The sequence below is a fragment of the Adiantum capillus-veneris genome, chromosome 23, assembly GCF_014529385.1.
Source record: "Adiantum capillus-veneris isolate H3 chromosome 23, ASM1452938v2, whole genome shotgun sequence".
In the NCBI taxonomy this organism is placed as follows: Eukaryota; Viridiplantae; Streptophyta; class Polypodiopsida; order Polypodiales; family Pteridaceae; genus Adiantum; species Adiantum capillus-veneris.
The window spans coordinates 39,664,809-39,687,579 of record NC_140953.1 but is presented as its reverse complement, the minus strand read 5'-3'; the positions used below and the strand labels follow the sequence as shown (position 1 = coordinate 39,687,579).

The window sequence follows — 22,771 nt, the reverse complement described above, 5'->3', positions numbered from 1 at the left end:
TTCTTTGTGCCTTTCAGCGTTGTCAGCACATACAACGTATGATCAATTGGTTGCCTGGTTATCGACTTCAACACTTGGATGAAGGTGGTCACAATTGCATGGTTTGGGTGGTGTACCATGGTGATCTTTTTGATAAGAAATGGAAGTGTTGATGGTATAGGCGAGCTGGTTCTTCCACTTGCCTTTGGATGACATCAAAAAATGTGGCAACAACAGTCTCTTTGGTGAATGTGTCAGCTGTCTTTCTATCTCGGGCCCGCATCATCATAACTTGAGTCGGCAACTTCAGTGCCTCGGCCACAATCTCTTTTGTGATTACTACTTCTACTTTTTGCCCCTATTGGTCGGTGATTTGGGCCGGCCCATCCTCTTCGATCATAGACAATAGCTCATAGGCCTTCTGAAAATCTACGTCGCATGGTTCTTGGTCGCAGAAGTCCCTTAGGCCCAGCCTTTTGTTGGCTTCTTTGGTGTCTGGCTTGGCAGCTATATCATACATCTCTTATGGTAGCATTTGCAGTTCCACTTGGTGTCCTTCTTCGCTCTTGAACCTACCAGTGAACACCCTGGTGTTGCTTTCTTCAAGTTGTTCTCTTGACAAGTACGTTGCTTTTGCCGTCTTTACTAAACTTGGGTCTAGTTGGTAGGGTGGTAGCTTTTGCAACTTTTCTTTCTGGGACACACCTTTCTTGGTCTTCTCGGTGGAAGCTTGCATTGCTCCTGTTAAGGAAATAAAGTGTCAAAGTTAGAAAATTCTGCAAATCCCGCTCTAAAATGCCCCAAGTCTAAATTGCTGACAAATGATGTCCAGTTTGCTTCAAATCAATTTTGGAGCATGCATAGATGCATAAAAACATGTAGAGATCAAAATCATACAGTTCAGGAAAAAAATTACAACAAAAGTAGATAATCGTTATTATTTATAGGTGGGGATTTTTTCCAACTTTTTGCATTTTTGACATGATAGGCTTGAACTATATGGCATTTAGGTGCTCTCAGTGAAGTGTGGGCTCATTTGAGTGCATTGGGTGGAAATGGTCCCAGATTTAGGCTTTCAGACTCTGAAACAATAGATATACTGAGATTTTGAGTTTTTGAGATCCAAATTTGCTCAAACTTGATCAGTTGACTTGGGACATCATGTTCTTTGGTCCCATAAGATATGGGGTGATTTGGATCAAAAAATGTGACAGATAACACAAAATATGGATTGGAAAGACTTCTTTACGTTGTTTGAAAATTTCCAACTTTTTTCTAGATTATTTTGGCTCATACTTGAAATGTGGCATGTAATAGATGTTTACAAGTGATAGGTGAAGTGAAGGGATCATTTTCAAGCCAAAAAAGTACAAAACTAAATAATCACGATTATTTACAGCAGTCAATTTTTTGCAAGACTTGATAATTTTTTGACCTAGACATATTTAATACATCTAAAACAAGTCCTACATTGAATTTGGTAAAGTTTTTTCATGTCAGCATCACTTCGTGCTCTTGTCTACCTTGAAATCACTTCGTGCTCTTGTCGACCTTGAAATCACTTCGTGCTCTTGTCGACCTTGAAATCACTTCGTGCTCTTGTTGACTCTGAAATCACTGATTTTTGTGATTAGATGGCCTATGGAGTTGGTTAGTCACTTTTGAAGCTATGGGCTGTCGCTACATAGTCCTGATGCTATGCATCCAGTTTTGGTCCATTTGGAGTTAGTTTGACTTCATATGTCAAATTTGACGCTTTGTAGCCTTCAAGTTGTTTTCTACTTTTTGAGAGTTTGCCTTGACTTTTTTTCATGAAACCGTCCATGTACATTGTGTATAGACCCAGTCTATAAGCTTTCTGTGGAGTCAAAATCCAATTCTTGCATCTAGCAAAAACCTAGTTCTTTTACTTGGGACCCCCGTCGACCCTGGCCAATCAACCCTGGCCAAATGGTCATTTGGTGATGTAGAAGTGTTCTATTATATGGGGGCATGCTATAGTTCAAGTCTTGTTGAATTTGGTTGAGCTGACAAGCCGCTATGGTCAATTTTTGTTCATAGGACTTCGTGCACTGGTGGGCTTCTAGGGTTTTTTTCTGAGCCTAGACTTGCTACCTGGGCATATAGAATTGATCATTGATAAGCTTAGAACTTACCCCTAATGTCTCGTGTGAGACGGCGCTGTAAAAGGGCGACTGTGGACCCCAGAAATCGCGCGCCAAGAAGGTCGAGAGCTCTCTTCTCCAAGAGTGACTAGTGGAAATGAGATGATTTCCTGAGCTGTCAGTATCAATAACGGTGGTTGTTGAGCTTTAACTCGCCATTGGTATCTTGGTTTACTTTGGTCACAATGTTGTGGGTGAGTCTTTTGAGACTTAACTCTGCATTGCTTCATTGGTTTTACAGTTTGCGGAGAAGATAAGTGCTCCTTTTTCTTCCATATCCATTGTGTTTTAGGTTCCCTGCTCGAAGATGCTTCTCTTTGTGTTTGGAACCTTGGAACCATCTTTGGTACAATAGATGATGTTTTGGGCACCCAAATTTGAATCGTCTTACCTTTAAGCTGTGATTTTGGTACCCAAATTTACCTGATTCCTTGCATGCTACTTGTAGCATTTACTTGTCTATAGGATGTAGAAGATTAATTGCTTCGTGGTTTGCTCTGCTGGTAACCTCCTTTCCATTCCTCTTTGCTCGGTGCAATTGGAACAATGAGTTGTTTTCCTTTAGGTGATAGCTTAAGCTGATTGGTATCCCAATCTGGTACTGGCTTGTACTTCCGCATCCATGAGATTTCAAGAATCATTGTTTCATTCTTGTGTTCATCTGTTAAGCATACAAATTTATGAGGGCATGAACATCCATGTACTATAATAGAACTAGTTTTTGAAGTTCTTAAAGTCGAAAAGAATGTAGCAGGGCATATCTTTCGTTAGTACGATTTGAAAGATTGTTGAATAGTCTATTAAATAGAGCTTATACGAATGAGTTGAGATATTAAGAGAGAACATATATATATATATATTTTTAAATAATACACTAAAGACGGATTTGATAAAGATTAATGAATAACAGATAGTCTGTCTATGAACAGTAAAATTGAGATTTTTATTAATATCAATGTTTTATATTTATGTGTTTTAGCTTAAAATGCATGGGTGGGCTTAAAATAAGTTGTAAAAGTAGTGGAGACCCAAAAATAGAGGTTTTATGAGTCGCGACATAAAAGTTGCTTTTTAACCAAACAGAGACGTTTTTCGCAATTGTGTCTGCGATGCCTTGTAGACCAAACCTATTCCCATCGTTTTGAGCACCTGGATCGCTCTGTTCTGAGTTTGTTTGTAAAAGTTATAATGAAAACAAACAGAAGGCAGCAGCAGTGTAGTGTGCACAGGGACAGACAGACATACAACATCATACAGTTCTCCCTGCTATCAACCAAGAAGTGGATTGTTTCTTCATGGTAGAGTATGACAATTGAGATTATGAAGGTATATAATTATGTTTTTTTACTTTGATTATCATGTTGAATTGGTTGCACGGGTATGTTCTTTTGGCTATTTTGTAGGTGATGCAGAAATCAATGTGTGAAACAGGATCTGTGCAAAGTGTCATGATAAAAATCTAACCTTTACGGATCGCTTAGCGATCACGTTCTTATATTATTCTCGCAGGTATTCTCGGTACGAAAATCGTGCAGGCTTTTCGAGGAAAAGAAGGATAAAAGCACGACGGGTGGTGCGTTTGGGGATCATTCACCGATCTCTTCTTCTGCGAGTGCGAGTGCGAGTGAGAGTGAGAGTGAGAGTGCGAGTGCGAGTGCGAGTGCGAGTGAGACGCTGCATGCAAGCGAACTGAAGCTTGGGGGTGGTCGGGAGGTTCGAGCTCCGTACAACGGAGTGCGCCCATAAATTTTCTCCTCTGTTGTATCAAAACTCTACAAAGATTCATCAATACAAAGATCTCTTTCTCTATCTTTTTCTATCGATCTCTATTATTCGATTCCCGTGACAATTGGTATCAGAGCAAGCGGTTGATTCTGGACATGGAAGGATACGAGATGAGGATGAAGGAGCAAGAAGACCTGATTCGGCGACTATGAGAAGATATGAAAATTGCAAATCGGGAGTGTGTTGAGGCTCTGCGGGGCAAAGCAGCATGAGAGCTTGATATCTATGTACACCTTGATGGCCAACATGAAGGTGAAAACCATGCTAATCCACCTGGAAACAATAATCATCGTGGTAGCACTAGGGTACCGCCAAAAGAAACGATGACGATATGGGAGAAGCGACAACCAAATCATTCTTAACGAAGGCTAAGCTTAAAGAGTTTGATGGCATAAGAAAGATATTCGAAGATTTAGAAGCGTGGATTGAAGAACTCAAAGATTGGGATTATACTCTCAATATCGAGAACACGACCACGAGACTTTCGAATGCTCGAGCAAGGTGACCGATAAGACAATACGTACCAAGATGGCTCAATTGGAGACTTTTGGCGATGCGTACGATAAAGGTAAGTCATCTACTCCTTCTTTGTGATGTTTTATGTCTTTGATACGTCCTTTGAAAGCTTCTGTGAGATCGAATTTATGCGTAGAAGTTGAGATTAAAATTTGAATTTCTTAATTGATTTGGATAGTATTCATTGCTTCTTATCGTCTAAATTGATTGAGAAATTAAACTTGAAATTAAATCGAGAAGTTAAAAGACTTGTGGACTTAACTAGTGGTAATAATAGTTCCACGAAAGAGTTAGTAGAAAATTAGTTTTTTTTTCTTTGAAGCGTCGAATCATAAAGATGATTTCTATAACATAAACATTGATATGCATGATGTTATCATTGGTATCAATTAGATCATTGAAAATCATGTTTTGATTGATTGTTAAGAAAGAAAAATATATCTTTAATCATTTGATGATGATAAGTCACACTCTTTGTGGAAAGAAAGAGATTCTAAATCTAGTTTTGGCAATGGAATTGATAAGGTGACTTAGATAAGAGTGTGAGACGTTGCTTGTGTTTGCTTGTGTGAGACGTTGCTTGTGTTTGCTAATGAGATTAAAGAGAATCTGGGGATAAACATAAAGAGACAAATCGAGAATTTATAGAGGATCTCTTACATGAAGTTAAGGATGTGTTCCGGACGATCTTCCTGGTATACCTCCGCCTAGAGCGGTAGACCATGCCATAGATCTATATCCAGGAGCGACACCTTATTCCAGATCTCCATACAGGTTCAATATTGATGAGCTTAAAGAGCTCAAGATACAACTTGATGATCTTTTGAAAAAGGGTTTCATTAAACCTAGTGTATCTCCTTGGGGTAGTCCTGTGTTATTCCAAAAGAAAAAGGATGGTACATATAGGTTATGCATCGACTATAGGGGATTAAACAAAAAGACCATTAAGAACAAATATCCTCTTCCTCACATAGATGAATTGATTAGTCATTTGAGCGGTGCTACAATATTTTCAAAGGTTGATCTTCGTTCTGGCTACCATTAAATCCGCATTAAGGTCGAGGACATTCCAAAGATTTCTTTTCGTACACGTTATGGACATTATGAATTTAGAGTTCTTGCTTTTGGTTTGACTAATGCACCAACAACTTCCAGAGTGTTGATGGGAATAGGTAGTTGTTGATTTTTGAGAGCAGATTTCCTTTTGAGTACCTGAAGTCGAGCTTCCTCTTGGGCTTTATCAATAACCTACTGCTTTGCTACATGCATCTTTTCTAGCAATTCATTGGTAAGCGGCAAATTGTACTTCTTTCAAATGACATTCACTAATCCAGCTAGACATTGGTTCACCATCTAGGGTGGAAACCTTAACGGCTCTACTTGGACAAACATCTTCAATGATAAATGCTTCATTCCCCCTTTTCTTAAACTTGGGAATGTGTTGCTTAACGGAATAGACTAAAATTAAGTCCCCTTTTTTGAAGATTTTTGTAACTAAATGGGAATCAAGAAACTATTTTTGTTTTTGCTTTTGTGCATAAATGTTAGCTACAACTGTTAGCCTTTGCTCATCAAGATTTTCTAAATCTTCAAGCCTCTCTGACAATTCAGGTCCAGTCCTTACAAGATTCTTAGCTACCCTTAGTGTCGGCAATAGAAATTCTATCGGCAGTATGGCATCAAGACCATAAACAAGGTTAAAGGGTGTAGCATTTAAAGATGTCTTGAATGAAACTCTATAAGCCCATAGAGCGGCATGGAGATTCATTTCCCAATCTGTCCGTCTTGAACTAACAAGTTTAGTTAATACTGAGCTAAGAATTTTATTCGTATGCTCAGCTTGTCCATTTTCTTGTGGGTGATAGGGATCCGATTTGTTATGGATGACCATAAATTCATTAAGCAGATAATTAATTACTTTATTGAGGAAATGAGTTCCCCTATCACTGACAATTTCTCCCAGGGGACTCACTCTATATACAAGATGGGATGCCACCTGCGAGCGGACAACTTTGATAAAACCCCTATATATGACTCATACTAGGGAATATGACCCCCCTTTCTACGCTTATATGACAATCAATACAGAAAACTATCATACCCTTATCTTACATATAAAATTTAGGTCTCACATCAGTCTATGCTTTTGAATTCACTGGAGGTGCAGTTTCATGGCGATCTCGTTTGCAAGATTGTGTTGCCTTGTCTACTACAGAGGCTGGGTATGTTGCAGCTTCAGAAGCTTGCAAGGAGGCTATGTGGCTTGGTTGGCTAGTGGGAGACTTGGGAATCAATGTTGAGATGCCTGTGTTACATTGTGATAGCCAAAGTGCTATACAATTGGCAAAGAATTCAGTGTTTCATGCAAAGGCAAAGCATGTGGATGTATCACTTCATTCACGAGGTGCTTGAGGACAAGAGATTGCAGCTTGCCAAGATTCACACCACTGAGAATCCTGTTCATTTGCTCACAAAGGGCTTACCTTCAGAGAGGTTTGCACATTGTTGCACACTCATGGGCATTGGGTAGGTGATCATGGTCATTGTTTACCTGTATTGTATGTATATATACATCGTCACCCCAACTTAACGGCACATTGTCCATTAAGTGGGAGGTTTTTGGTGTGGTAAAGCCCAATGTGTTGCGCCTGAGTGTTGGGTGACTGGAGACTACCGGGAAGTAACACTGATCATTCATTCTACATAAAATAATAAGGACTCATAACTCTTACACTATTGTGTTTGGAGTCCACCCAAACCTGTGTCTCATCTCTTCTCCATTGATGCACACACACACACACGCTCTTGCATGCGCACTTCACTTTTCTGCTCTCTACGACTTGCAAATAGAATCAACTAGAAAGCAAACCAAGAGAGATTTTCCATGGGCCTCCCCAGAATGCATATCTACTAATCCCCATCCGTGAAATAAAGCCATGGACATCTTCTTAGTGTGTCATACTTGTAAATGACTTTTGAAGTACAACTTAGTGCCACAAGAGTAAAACTAAAGGGATTTTTAAAGCAATGTACATACTCACCTTGAGAGTGGCAAGCGAAACAATCCTTCAATCCAACCTAATGCTTTTGATCTTTCTCTCTATCTAAACGGTGCCCATAGAATGGGCTATGACATTCTAATGATTTCTAGTCTAAGACTAGCTGATGATTAAAGTGATTGTTTGATTATTGTCCTCTTTAGTTGCAAATGAAAATATATATTATTGATCAAGTTATCTTGTCTCTTTCCAACAACATGGTGATAGATATTCTGTCTCTTTCTTGCAGCATGATTAAGTTATCCTGTCTTTTTCTTTCAAGATTTAAAAGTGATGACTTGTAAACTTCATGATAAGTCTTTCTAATGATGACATATTTGCTTGATTGGAAGATATGGAAGAAGAACTTAACCACGTTGAAGCACATGCCATCTACAAAGGAGAGAGAGAGCGCTATGGCCAAGAGAAAGACCTTGAAGCTATTGCTAGAATCGAAGAGGACGAATTTGGGTTGTAAGGTGAGCCTCTCAGCCTTAAGGAGTGCAGGAAGCTATGTCCAAACCACTTTGTGCGCGAGCACTATTTCCAATCAGAGGCAATGCACGAGTATTGCTACAAAGATTCATACGATGAGAGAGAGTTACGCCAAACAATAACCAAATGGAACTATACTTTACACACAGTGTTCTGTTTACAAAATCCTTGGGAGGCGTGTAGATTGGTTGAATTGCAGAGAAAGTGGCAGCAAGTAACACCAATAATCCAATGCTTGCATGAAAACATCTCATAGTTGTGCTTCCCAAACATTCAGAGACGCTCATTGCATTATCAAGCCAAGGAAAAGATCTTGCAAGCGAAGGAGAGACACATGACATTTTAAAGGCCAGAATCCCTGAGCCTGAGATAGAGCTATCAGAGGCCCAAGACAAGATGCAACAATATGCATCACTATACGGACCATTTCCAAAAAAGAATGGGCCTTTGCAACAAGGATATACAAACCCATCTCCCACGCCTGAAAGTACTGAGTTCAACATAGATGATCTACTCAACAAGCTGACTCAATCTTTTCTAGCCTTAAGCGCGTGCTTTTCTGCTTCATTACGCACTGATTACGGGAGCTATATACATGTAAAGAAATGGGGTTTATCTCCATAAGGCTGAACCATGTATACCGTGTGTACTCTCTCTCTCTCTCTACTCTATAATGTCTTGTGTGTGAAATCTATCTCTCTCCTTAAGTAATCTACTCAAATATCTATTCAGCTACGTCATATTTCCTAACAAATTAAAGCATTGTTGCAGTCGTTGTGGCCATCTTCTCTTCAGATTCTGTGCAAAACTACACGATGCAAGGCATATTGTTAGGCTTTGTATTAGAATTTTTCACAGAACTCCACGACCATGTGAAGCACGTCCTTATGCTTTGCCTTGAATTCCACTACTTGACACTTATTGAGCTTCGGCATTTGCCTCTCAGAGTCCATATTTGTTAAAAGTTTCTCAATAAACTTATTATGCCGAGCAGGGTCAGAAGCTGGAATATCAACAATCTCAATGGACTTGAAACATGAAGATCCCCCGTCTTCATAATACTTCACGTAATTTTACGATCATTTTTTGATAGTATAAAAACGTGTGTGATGGTTTTCATGCGAGTCATCGATGTAGAGTTGACAAGATTTACCAAGTATTATCTAATGACTAATTATTGTCTTTGAGTTTTTGTAGATTTTGAATTTCCTCACACATGGTACGTAAAGCCATGATGATATTACTATTTTAAGATTTTTATTTGATTTGAAGAAAGCGTCTCTGATGCCATGGTATTGCAGTTCCTTACAAAAATAGTGTTTATGATGCCATGGTACGTAAAGCCATGATGGTTTCTATTTCAAAGTTTTTTCTAAGCATCTCTAATGCCATGGTACATAAAGCCATGATGGTTGCTATTTCAAAGTTTTTCTAAGCATCTCTGATGCCATGGTGAACATTCTGATGCCATGGTACCTAAAGCCATGATGATGACACAACTGCCAGTTGAGATCTTGGGGGCCCAATGTGTTTATTACATGCCAGCTTTATAAATATGTGTGCACATGTGATTACGTCGATATTACGTTTGTTTCTTATATGTTGTCTGCACATGTAATTGCATCGACATTACGTTTGTTTCTATGTCGTCTCTAGAGCGACGCGAGCCGTCTCTAAGGACAATGTGATTTGGTTATTTATAACCTTCACGTCTCGATATGTTTCTTGAGTTGATGTTGTTTATAGGATAAAAGTCACATCAAGTAGTTTGTATCAACGCTCAAAGATATTGAATTTTCATCAATTCAATTGTATATATAGGGTTATTAAACTTCCAAAGATGCTTGAAAGCACAGATTGTATATTATGGAGTGATGTGGCTCTTCGAAAATGAATTTTGCAAACTTTGATAATTGTTAATATAACAGTGCATGTTTATGGTGCTGTGGGTTTTTCCCTTGTATCCCCAAGGGTTTTTTCATCCACAGGTAGGGACTCATATTTAAGTGGGGTGTTGGAGTTATATATACCAACCCCTATGCTATATATAGCTAAGAGTCCCCATTGTATATGTTTACTTAGTGTGTTCTCTCTACACACTTTGAGGTTTTCATATAATTGTGTAACGTGTTCTCTCTATCTCTCTCTCTTCTCCATATACCTGCACTCTCTTCCTCCGGTTCAACACTTGTAAGGCTAGCAAGGTTGCAATAGGGCTTGCTCATACAGTGGAAGATTTGGGTAATTACTATTGTCGGCTGAGGTTTTCATAATGATAGTTTAAGTGGTATGCATTTGGGGAAAAATCTAGTGTTTCATGGAAAGGCCAAGCACACTAATGCAAGCTAATACTTCATTTGTAAAGCTCTCAAGGATAACTACATCCAGGTTTTGAGATTTATATGATGACAACCCAGGGATCATTTCACAAGGAGTATTTTCTCCTTTGAGTATTTTTCATCCTCCATGCCTCCCTCTACGGTCATGGCATATTTGCCTAATATTGTCACGTACAGGAACTTTGGCCTTTAGGTAAGAGATTAGTAGGTAAAGTCCACTGTCATTGTGCTAGGCCAAGGAGGATCCCAAATGTTGTTTGAGACTACTACTACCCACTTTGCCTTAGGCCACTGTAGGGTCAATGTTTGTTAATAAGCATCCAAGCGACAAGGCATTACTAGCTGATGCAAGCTAACACTTCATTTGTAAAGTTTGTGAGGATAACTACATCCAGGTTTCAAGATTTATACGAGGGACAACCCATGCATCTTTTCACAAGGGGTACTCTCTCCTTTGAGTATTTTTCATCCTCCATGCCTCCCTCTATGATCATGGAATATTTGCGTAATATTGTCACGTACAAGAACTTTGGCCTTTAGGTAAGAGATTAGTAGGTAAAGTCCAATGCCATTGTGCTAGGCCAATGAACATCTCAATTATCACAAAAGGAAATTAATCCTATCAACCACTATCCACCAGCCATAGTAATAAAGGCATGACATATCATAGGAAATACTCTAAGAATATTCCCTCAAAATTTTCCTCGAGAGAGTTACCCCCAAACCCCTACCTTAGCACTAGGTTGGTAACCTAACAGGACATAAAAGTGTCCTTTTAGGGTTTTGAAAAAAACCTCCAAAACCATAGTAGATCCACTCATTTTGTAAAATCCTTTCATGAGGTTGTAGTTCAAGGCCTACTACACATGGAAAAAAAAAGAAACTTGTAAAATTTCTCATCTTTTGGTCACACCAAGCCTCCAAAGTTGATGGACCATTACATTTTCATCAAAACAGTCATTTCTTACGTTTTGTTGCATAAAAATAAGATTAGGGATTTTTGTAGGACTTGAGATAAATTCCCTAGTTAACTTCAATGGGTTGGTGATCAGAACATATGATTGCTTCTCACTCACTATTTTTTGTTTTGCCAAAAGAAATAGGTACAAAAAAGTTGAAGTTTTACCATTCTGCAAACCTATCATCAAAGTTTCTATAGCCACGCTCAATACAAATAATATATGCATGTTTTCTTAGTTCCCTATTGTCCTTTAGGTTCATAAGGATCCATGGAGCATGTCAAAAGAATAATACATCTCTTACCAAGGGGAATCTTGGGGACAAAGATGAAGTGCTAAATACATGAAAAAACTGGGTTCAACAGTATGAGTTGTAGAATCCCATAGAAACTATTCAATATCTAGACAAATTTCATCCTTATGACTAGATATGGTTACTACCTACAAAATGCATGTAGTTGTCACAAGAAACTAACAATATTGAAAAAACTATACTTGATATACTAGAATGTTTCGTTTTCTTCTATAATTGAAAAAATCAACCATCATTGTCTACTATGAAAAATAGGGTTTAGGTGCCTCAAAAATCAAGGAATATTAGCTTTATGATTACAATATGCGACATAGAAAATCAAAACTGCATTTGGATATCATGAAAGCCACCAAAAAAATCATAGAAGAGCTAAAATTGGCTAAAAAACAGGATTTGGCAATTTTTGTAATTTGGTCATAACTTACAACTTTAACATTTATTTCTCTCTTGAAGCATCAGGACATGTTGAGGACTACTAAAGATAGTTCTCTAGCATTATACATCTCACAACCATGAATTCTAGAGTGGTATATAAGTTGCAAAAAGTTGGCAAAAGCCAAAAACAGGACCCGTTTTTTCACACAGTTTAGGTTGTGAAATGTTGTGCAAGGACAAGGTTAAAGATGGAATTGATATTCCAAAAAAATGTCAAGTTTTTTTCAGCTCATGAGACAACTTTCTAGACAGATAGCACCTCAAAATCCATTTTGAAACTCTTGACATAATTCAAGGAAAATGGTCACTTAACAGGACATAAAAGTGTCCCATTACCAACCTAGTGTTAGGGACTGTTGTTGTCAAGCCTAGGGTAAGAGTGAGCAGGCCAATGGCTAGGGACATGCGATAAAGGGGGTCCTATAAATAGCATGGCCAAGGGTCTATATAGGGTACATTTGGGTGGTTATTTGCATATCCTAGTCCTCTCTTTCTCAGATTGGTATTAGAGCTTGAGGGATAAGGAAGCTATGGAAGAGGGGAAGGACACAGGGCATGGACTCACACTGTTCTCTTCTCTCTCTCTTGATCTCAGCATGGAGGCATGGTATCTATCTCTCTCTCTCTCTCTCTCTCTCTCTCTCTCTCACACACACACACACACACACACACACACACACACACTATAAGAGGAAAACTATAGAACTACCACTATTGTCGTGGCTTAACAAAGAAAAATGGAGAGAGAATTTTATGTGCGGTAATAGTGGCGGGAATAGGTGATATAACGGATTATTGAAAATACACACGATCATAGCTGCGATAGTATATCTGTGACTTACAGTGGTTCACTGTCGTCCCGATTTAGCGCAACTTGCTGCTGCTGCTGAAGCTGAAGGCCACCATCGCCACATCATGGACCGTCTCCAAGTCATCGTGCTGCATGGGCTCCTCATGTGGTTGGGCATGGGACTATGCATGCCTCTTGGCGTCATTCTCATCCGATTCCTGAGGACTGCTCGCCAAGAAGGTAATGCGTTGTTGAGCGGACGCATAGCTAAAGGCCACATCGTTGTGCAAAGTTTGGGGTTGCTTCTGGTGGTCGGGGGCGGAGGGCTGGCCTTGGCCGAGTTTGGGGCGGTGGGGCTTGCTCACACACATGGGAGGTTGGGCTTGGCTCTGCTGTTGGCGCCTTTGGTGGTGGCATTTCTGGGGGTGGTGCGGCCGGATGTGGGAGCTGGGTGGAAGAGGGGTGTGTGGTACGCCGCCCATTGGATCCTTGGCACCGGGACCATCCTGTTGGCACTTGTAAATATCTTCATTGGCTTGCATGTGCTGGAGCTCATCAGCGGCCGCACCCTATTTCGTGTGAACGTGGCCTTTAGCGTACAGGTGGCGTTGATGGCACTAGTATACCTGGCCCAGGACCGGTGGGCCTACCTTCGCCAGGTGCAGTGGGCTCTCCCTCAGGCTGCTGCTTCTACAGCGGCGCCATTGACGGCCCATGATGAAGAAACAGGTATAAGCAAAGGAGATCAGCTGGCCGTGCAGGAAGTGAGCATATCATGCGGCTCAGGATCTGCGCCAGCTGCTGCATGATCAAGAACTGTGCATGCTGCCTCCAACAGCAGCCAGCTTAAATTTTGCGTACAAACATCATCGTTGGTGGCTCGTAGCTTGTAAAAACTTATGATGAAGCAATATATAGCGCTGATTTTTGTGGCAGCAATTTTGTCATCTCCTAATTATTGATATTATACTGAGAATTGAGTTTTGAACACAATCCATGTATTGCAACTTTAATTGTAGATTGTCTCCGTGGGTCAGAGAGAGAGAGAGAGAGAGAGAGAGAGAGAAAGAGAGAGAGAGAGAGAGAGGGAGGTAACTAATGTCAAGTTGTCGATTGTTACCCTTTTAATGTCAAAAGTGCCATCACCATTAGCTAAAGAGAGCCTCTTTATTAGACAAACAAGTTGTAGCACCAAGATTGCCTTCTTCCTACATGGGATAGGCGAGAGGCACAAGAGGGACAATGGATGTAGGATAGACGGAGATTCTGTGGCCGATGAGTAGATAAGCGATGAAAGTAAGTTGTTGAAATTTTCAAATAATGCATGATTATAAGTTAATGTCTCAAAATTCATCCTGAATTACCACAAAAGGAAACTAATCTCATGCACTAGTAGCCACCAACCATAGTACTAATGGCACGTCATATTGTGGTGTATGGTCGTGTAGGTCATGTGTCCGACCACCTAGTGTGGGAGGACACTCAGTTCTTGGCATGTAGTTTCTATTGGCAGTATAAGGAGCTGCCCTACTCTCTTGTGGGCAGACTCATTTGGGTTCTATTCTTGTCCACATGTGAGCACATCACATTGGTGGAGTTGACGGGCACGGGTAGTTAGGGAAGTTTGTTTATTTTCAGTTCTTGCTCTGTGCACGCAGCCATGGAGTTCTTGCTCGACACAGGGTAAAGAGAGAGAGAACTAGAGAAAGGCTGGTGCTGTCATCCCATATGCTCACACCTTTTTCTGCTCCACACACGTCGCCATAGCTGTCCTTGATCTCCACTCTTTTCACACCATGAAAGTTTCACCACCGTCGCTCATTCATCATGATCACTGGAGCTTGTCATAGTACCTGTCCGAAGCCTGGTACTCACAACCCTGGTTGGCTGTCTTCCTGTACGATTATCTCAAGCTCACACCGAGATGGCAATACGCTAGCCCATCAGCACCCTCTTTCCAATTCTGCACCTACGCACACCGGACATACGCCTCAATTAACGTCAACCCAATCTGGAGTTTCGCTGCATGTGCATGGCCGAATCACTTTGCACATGATGATGAGCAACAGAACATCGATTTATTGCTTACGGCCAAGTGCTTCTTTGCGGCAATCAACAGCATTTACTCTCAAATCGAGCAGTTGCTGCTCATGAAGCCCCACAATCAACCCTTCACCTGCCTCAATTCCGACCTCTTCATCCTCGGCCCTACGCAAGGAGTCCCCGACAAATTCATACCCAGAAGCTACGGTTTCTATACCTGCAGGCAGAGGTTGTTGCTTCTTGTAAACTACATTCAAGAAGGAGCGTTGTCTCTTGAAGAGGCCAGTCATGATGCTAATGCTTATCCTCAAACTACGCAGCCTCCAATGAACGTTTCTCTACTTCTGCAACCACCGATCTCTGCAATAGCGCTTGCATTTAATGTTTTCTCTTCTGAGGTGTTCCTTCACCATACCCAGACTGCGCTAACTCTGCTGGCCCTTGCCCAAATCTCGCAGCAGCCTATTCTCGCTACTCTGCACCTGGTGCTCCATAATCAATCAGGTGCCAGTGAACCAATGGAAGATGTGATTGAGCTGGATAATTGCAACTTCTTGATACAACTATTGTTCACACACCAAATAGGCGGACAAACACACTTCAAGCAGTTTTTGCTGCCATGCAGATGCTTTGCCCAACTGACAGTCTCGCCTTTTTCGGCTATCATGATTCTCAGCAATTTTGCTATTTTGCTTGCAGCAGAGGCTCTTCTTTGTCATCAATCAGATTATTGGCTGATTTGAACCAAGTTGATTTGAGACCTAATGATTGAAGAGCTACCATAACTAAAGAAGGTTTGCTGCTCTGACTGCTCACCCACCAAGGAGTTGCTACAGTATTAGTATTGCTGGAGAGGTGCCTTTTTGTGGTGATTACATCTAACCCAACATCTCCATTATGTCGTAGCTTTCTATCTCTAGCTTTTCTTTCTGTTAGCTGCTTACCAATGTTCAATAAACCATTGCACCAAACCCCTTTGATGAGATTCAATGTATGTCACAAAAAGATCGCATCCAAGTCGCTATGATGCAGTCCCCATAGTGTATCCGGTATAGACATTCGCATTGGGATAGCGACCTGATGCCATGCCTATGTCGAGATGTATGTTTTCTCTCTTGTCGATTCTAGCCCCCAAATTCAGTCCCTAACTCCCAAGCCGTTGTAAGCTCACTCCCCCCGGAGGAGGCGTTGGAGTTGATGTAGTCCCTTCCCAGTCCAATCTTGTAAAAAGATGTCCATCTTTTTCTCCCTAAGGGGGGAGGTGTGGTGTATGGTCGTGTAGGTCATGTGTCCGACCACCTAGTGTGGGAGGACACTCAGTTCTTGGCATGTAGTTTCTATTGGCAGTATAAGGAGCTGCCCTACTCTCTTGTGGGCAGACTCATTTGGGTTCTATTCTTGTCCACATGTGAGCACATCACAATATGGCTTTAGTATCGCAAGAATGATTCTAGTGTTAAAACTTTTCCTGGAGAGAGCTACACGTGAACCCCTACCTGAGGTTATTACAACTTAATTGTTGAGTGTCTCCTTGCATCACACACACACACAGACATGTAACTAATATCAAGTTGTGATGCATTCAGCATGCATTGGCACTCATGTATGTGTGCCTCATTGAGACTTACATCTTTACTCCCACCATTAAACAAAGACAATGATGTATCATACACATTCTTTGAGCTCACATTTGTTTCCATGGTTTATGCTAATAAAGTTTGAACTACATCTTCCAACCAAATATTGACAAATCACTTTTCCGTTACTTTGCAAATGATACAAACTCTATCCTTTTCTTTCTCAACAATAATCAATAAAACTATATTGCATTGGCTTAACATCCAATTTTTTGGCTATGAATTTCTCATGCATTAAACCATAAGCCACACAGCCAAAGGCGTCCGAGCAACCACTATAGTTGGCTTCTTGCCTGCATGCCAAGATCCAAATGGAATGTCCTCATGGAATACTATATTGCTTCATTGCACACCTGTTTAATACATATTCAATATACATCTAATATCCTCAAGCCAAAACACATGTAGCTTTTGACCATGCATTTTATGATCTCTATGACATGTTTTTCTCCTCATTAATGTCATTTTTCTGAGGGGTGTGTGGCGCTACACATTGGTGCTTTTTCCAATCCCTCACCAAAATGAATTTCTCCATTAACATAGACTCGGTCCCTCCTCAATCAGAATATAGCGTGCTCACAACACAACCATATAGTTTTTTTGGCGATAAACAAAAATTGTTGAAAGCATATGAATACTTTTGACTTTTCCTTCAACACTAGATACACACATACAAACCTTGAAAGATTATTACTACATTTGAAAATATTAAAAAACTGCTCCCAAAATATCATGTATACCCACATTGGACCACAAACATCACTTTAGACACGCTATAATTAGTGAGGAGAGCCAGCACACAGAACCATTCTTAAGAAACTCAGGACATTACATGTTGGCTAAATTATAGCCTTTCCATGCATGTGTCATTGTTTCCTCAAGTTGCAAGAGCAAGTATGAAGCCATATCACAATGAATTGGAAAGTGCAACAAACTAGCTAAAGAGAGCCATCACCAATAGCTAAAGAGAGCCTCTTTTGATAGACAAGTTGCAGCAATGAAAGAACTATCACTTGCTATCTTACCAAGTCCTTAATAAGACGAGAAGCATTGCTTGCACATGTGACATTAGTCCCTCTACGAATTGTCACAAAACAAGTAAAAAATCATGAAAAGATGTAATGTGCATGGTTGCACCATTTTCAAAGTATCACACATGCTCCACAAACTCTATTTTACATTCATCATGAACATTTATTGTGAAACCATTCTCAAAGAGCCCATTCTGCATTCTATACAACATTGTCCAAATTTTCATTAAAGCAAGCATCTAGCAGGTCCACACAATTTTGAAAAAATGAGAAACCTTGCAAAAGCATTGCGATTCCTAACGAGAATAGTCAAAATCCTTCAAAGGTGGTGAGGCTTCAAAAGAATAATGAAAATGGAATGTCTACAAAGGGTCAAGAAGCTAGAGAGATCACATATGAGCCACATCTTCGACATCATCATCTACATGCACCATTAGTAATAACACCTAGCAATGAAATGGCAGAGTTGCATGACACTACCTAAGTGTTCTTTTTCTTCCTCCATGATATAGCTCAAGTTGTCGATGGTTACCCTTGTAGTGTCAAAAGTGCCATCACCATTAGCTAAAGAGAGCCTCTTAATTAGACAAACAAGTTGTAGCACCAAGATTGCCTTCTTCCTACATGGGCTAGGCGAGAGGCACAAGGACAGTGGATGTAGGGTAAACGGTGATTCAGTGGCCGATGAGTAGATAAGCGATGAAAGTAAGTTTTTGAAATTTTGAACTTAATGCATGATTAGTGAATGTCTCAAAATTCATCTTGAAGTACCACAAAAGGAAACCAAAATTATGAACTAGTAGCCACCAACCATATGTTAGCAGCAAGATAACTCGGATAACATTTTTTGGAGATTTCATTGTGAAAACACTTCTTATTTTGATGAATCAAGAATATTGTAACTCCTACTTTCCAGATAAACAGTGTAATTGATGAGCCGGGGCTACAAGCTTCTAGATTGTATCAACCTGTCTTTACTTAGAGCTCCCAAATTATTAGTTTTGACCACAAAAACCTTGGCTAACGTATAAAAGCCAACTTTTGTAAGTATTTTATATGTTTTGGATAATAGAAACATAGCGTGAGCTAACGACGCTCACATTAGGAAATTTCGGAGGTCATTTGGAGGGTCTTCTAAGAAAATGTATTTTTTGCACTCTCTCTCTAGAAAATATGGCGAATAATAGAGGTGGGTCTTTCATGGTAAAAGTTCAAAAAGTGTACTTTAAGTAGATTCCTTACTCTTCTGAACATTCGTTCGTAATGATTGAGGGATAATATTTTTTTCAGTTGCATTGAATGAACCTCGTCAATATGGAGGGAATGAGGCTAACATGGAGGGACAAAGGCGCAGCCGCCTATTCACTTTCCATTAAACGTGCACATTTGGCTAATGGCGCACTCCTCAAATGGCACAAATGTTACGCAGAAACAAGCCAAATATCACCTTCACATTGATTTGGACAATGAGTACCAACCATTGATTAAGCGTAGTAAAGCAAACACACATATACCTCCCTCTCCCATAGACACGCTCAGAGCTCAGGGAGCTAAACACATAGATATCTTGATGAGAGTCTCTCTCTCTCCTAAGAATCCAATGACTAATGCGTCTCCACCATTTGTCAATCCTACAAGCTTATTGACCTTTGCTGGTGATGGAGAAAAGGGCCTTTTGGGTTATTGTAAATCTCTTACAAGGGAAGCTGAAACTTATAAGGGCATTCTCCAAGCTCAACAAGGTGAGATTGTTCGTCTTTCACATTTACATTCTACAGATCAGGTTACCATTTTGCAACACAAAACAGAGGTACATGAACTGAAAGTAAAGGTACAAAGTTGTCAAATGAAGGACACCATCTTCGTATCCGAAAGAAGAAATTACTCAATCTTGAAACATTGCAGGTTGCATCCAGAGGTCTCAAGAAAAGAATTTGAGCATTAAGGTGATGCTTCTTGGTTGGCTACATTGTCTTAGTTAAGTAATCTTTTTGTTTTTTCTTGTTATGCATTGTTTTCATGTGCCTAAATAGTGTTAGAGTGAAGTAAATTTTCTATTATTTACTTATGCATTGTCTTCATGTAGAGATTCAATCTATCCTGACAAGGAAAACATTGACCCCAAAGCCAATATAGGAAAGAGATTGAAGCCACTTATAAGTAGAAGCCTGGCAGCAGATATAGTACATGCAAGAAGTTTAAGGTCCTACAACAAAATGTAGTGGATCGCTTTATTTCAGAGAACTCGGTGCCTGCAAAAGAGATACAAGGCACACTTGATTCACTTGGTGTAAGCAAAAGAGGATATTCGGCTATACAAAAATATGTCTCATCCATCTTTGTTAAGAAGGGTATAAAATCCAAACTTTTACCATCAGCCTCAAGTGTTTGGAAAGAGAGGCTTCAGCTTAACGAGGCACAGGGAGACTATCTTGGACAACCCTTTCATATTAAAGCAACTTACAGTGGCCATGGAGCAAACATGGCATATGATAAGTTCAATAATATTTTTATGGACCTGCAGATGTTACAGAAGAGAATGGTGGAGTTTTACAACATTACATTTGAAGAGTCACGAGGGGTATTACATTTTGTGTTAAAACTGGATGAGTGTGAGCTTGTTAAAGAGAAAAAGCTAGAGCGTGTTACTATTACTTTAATGAATAGAGCCCTCTCAAAGTGTCCCAATGATGATCCTTTGTATTTTAGTGTTCAATCAGAATCTAACATATGGTGGCTTGGTGCGTTTGAGGTAAGCGAGATTTTCAGGTAAGCTCAAATGTTCACATCTACTTAAGTCTCATTTATTTTGTGTTGCAGGTAAAGAAAGAAGATCATGAGATTCTATATTGGGTGTTCCATCGAACTAATATTCCAGAGGTGATTGATCGACAGACTAACCAGGGAGAGGTACTATGTCTAGATGGAAGGGGAGACTTTCAAGTTCAGTGGCATCTTGCAGGTGACCTCAAAACATTAAAGTGCATGTATAATTGTGGAATCGGTGCAATGGCAAAGTTACCGTGTTTGTTCTGCATGGAGCCTGCAAAAGGTCATGGACCCAAAGTGGTGGAGAAAAGCTCCAACACGTCACATTGAGGACCCTTCTTTTCGACCGGTTTTGAAAATACCACTTGTGAATGTCCACATCTGTACAATGCATGCCCTTTGTAGAATTGTGGAGAAATTGGGCTACTTATATATCGGGTTTGCTTGGAAAATTAAGAACTCAGCAGAGCGACAAGTAGCCCTGCAGTGCTTAGAATTGGTACTGTCGGATATGGGCCTTCATGGTGGCAATGTGAAAATGGAGCGGGATGAAAAGAGATCAACTGCTGAGAAGGATGTCCCATGCAAACCATCCATCGATGGGGTGAAGGAACGAAGGTTTTTATCTAAACCCCAAGGAATACGAGATCCGAAGCTAACAAAACATGGAAAAATATATAAGACATCTTATGTTAGCAAGGTAGAGTATCAGAGCTGAAAAAATCTACATATTGCAGTCAAAGACCAAGAACCAACTACTCGTAATGCGAAGGCTGAGGTTTGGCGATCAATAGCCATCCTATTTTTCATGTGCGACAAAGATGACTAGTCACAAGGTGATATGAACAAGTTCAAGGAGAATCTCAACCTTCTCAAAAAATCATTCAAGACAGCATGGACAGACACCCAGATTACTCACTACATGGTATTATGGTGTATTTGATTCTCTTTTATGTGCAACTATGTGAGTGTAAAATATTCTAACTAATCTATTTTCATATCCAGCACATCATTTACCATATTTTATACAAATGTATGGGAACCCGACAATATGGAATACCCAAGGGATGGAAAAGTCTCATTACATAGCGAGAAATGCTTATTTGAGGCACACACGACATGGTGGCTCTCGAATCAAGGCTAACAGTTTGAGAGAACTATTTGAATGGTTCTATCGTAGAATCATTCATCGAATGCAGGCAAAAGAAGTCTTGGCCTCTCAGCAACAGCACAAGCCATCAGACATTTACAACAACAAAAAGTTAAAAGATCAATGGCATACAACAACTCCGGTGCTTGTGAAAGTCAACGAAGGTGGAGAGAGACAATGGTGTATGTGAACCACAAGTGGAGAAAGATACTCTGAGTGGATGACATTGTACAAAATTTCTGTAATACATGATCTTACACAATTGCTACTTGAAGTGTATCAAGATTTTGAAGGTTCAATTTTGTTTTTTGGCACATCACCCTTGTAACGAATCATGAGATGTTTGCCATACTCTAAAAGTTCATCTGGGTTTTGTCTACCAAGAGCTAGTGCCATTGCTGTGTAAGTATAGTAATACGCTGCCTGACCACCTGTATAGCCCGGGCAGTAACCAAAACAATCTCTGGCAAACACTTTGTCCACAAGAATGACTTTATCTGCACTTTTGGGCAGCACGGGTCCACCCAAGCAGCGTGATAGTGTCTTTAATGTGTAAGTTGCTATTGAACCCTCTTGTGACATGGAATTGTGAAAAACTACTATCGGCGACTCGCAAAGCTTTGAAAGGTACTGCACTAGGGCCGCATCCCTTCCACGATACTCTCGAGTCCGCCGTCGAAGGAAGTCATCCTTGTCAGCAATCCAAGACTGTACATATCATGTCTGAGTAAGTCACACACACACACACACACACACACACACAGTTACCATGAAGCTCTCATCCTGTAGAAAGAGGTTTTCCTGCCATAGGTCTACAGATGTAGTTGACCCCTGACCTGAATGGTTAAACCAATCCTCCACTTCTTTGTGACTTGTTGATGGTCTTAGGCTTTGTCTTATTGCTTCGAAGGTGGCTTCATCAGGTATTGTCTCCTTGTATTTTTCAGCTTTCTCAAAGCATCTTCGGAGGCATTCCATTGGATTGTTGGATGTTTCCATTACCTCATCATCACTACTATCCTTTGACACAAATCCACTCCTCTCCTCTTGGACTCTGGAAATGATAGCCAGGGAGGAGTCCTCCCTTAAATAAAAGATGCTTTGCACATCATGTAAAAAGATATAGGTCATGTATCCAATCCTGAAGTCAGGCACAGCAGGCAGCATCATCTAAGCATGCTTCTCAGTGAAGTTACTGACATCCAAAGGTAGATTGATTTCTGTGGTTTTCACAGAGAGAATCTTACTTCTTTGTACTTTAATTGCCTCAACCTCAAGGTCGACTGTATCTTCAACCTCCTCGACTTCTTGTATATGTGTTGTCTCA

At 40.2% G+C, this 22,771-nt stretch overlaps 1 protein-coding gene across 1 annotated transcript; it reads left to right on the top strand.

Annotated features, from left to right (window-relative positions):
* The first annotated feature begins 12,990 nt into the window (after positions 1 to 12,990).
* On the top strand, positions 12,991 to 13,623 carry LOC147427674 (cytochrome b561 domain-containing protein At2g30890-like). Its single transcript, XM_086496753.1, has one exon. The coding sequence runs from the start codon at positions 12,991 to 12,993 to the stop codon at positions 13,621 to 13,623; it is 633 nt and encodes a 210-aa protein (XP_086352879.1).
* The last annotated feature ends 9,148 nt before the right edge of the window (positions 13,624 to 22,771 follow it).

Excerpts from the sequence above, each read along its gene's own strand:
- LOC147427674 (XM_086496753.1), top strand. The coding sequence starts at position 12,991 with ATGGGACTATGCATGCCTCTTGGCGTCATTCTCATCCGATTCCTGAGG.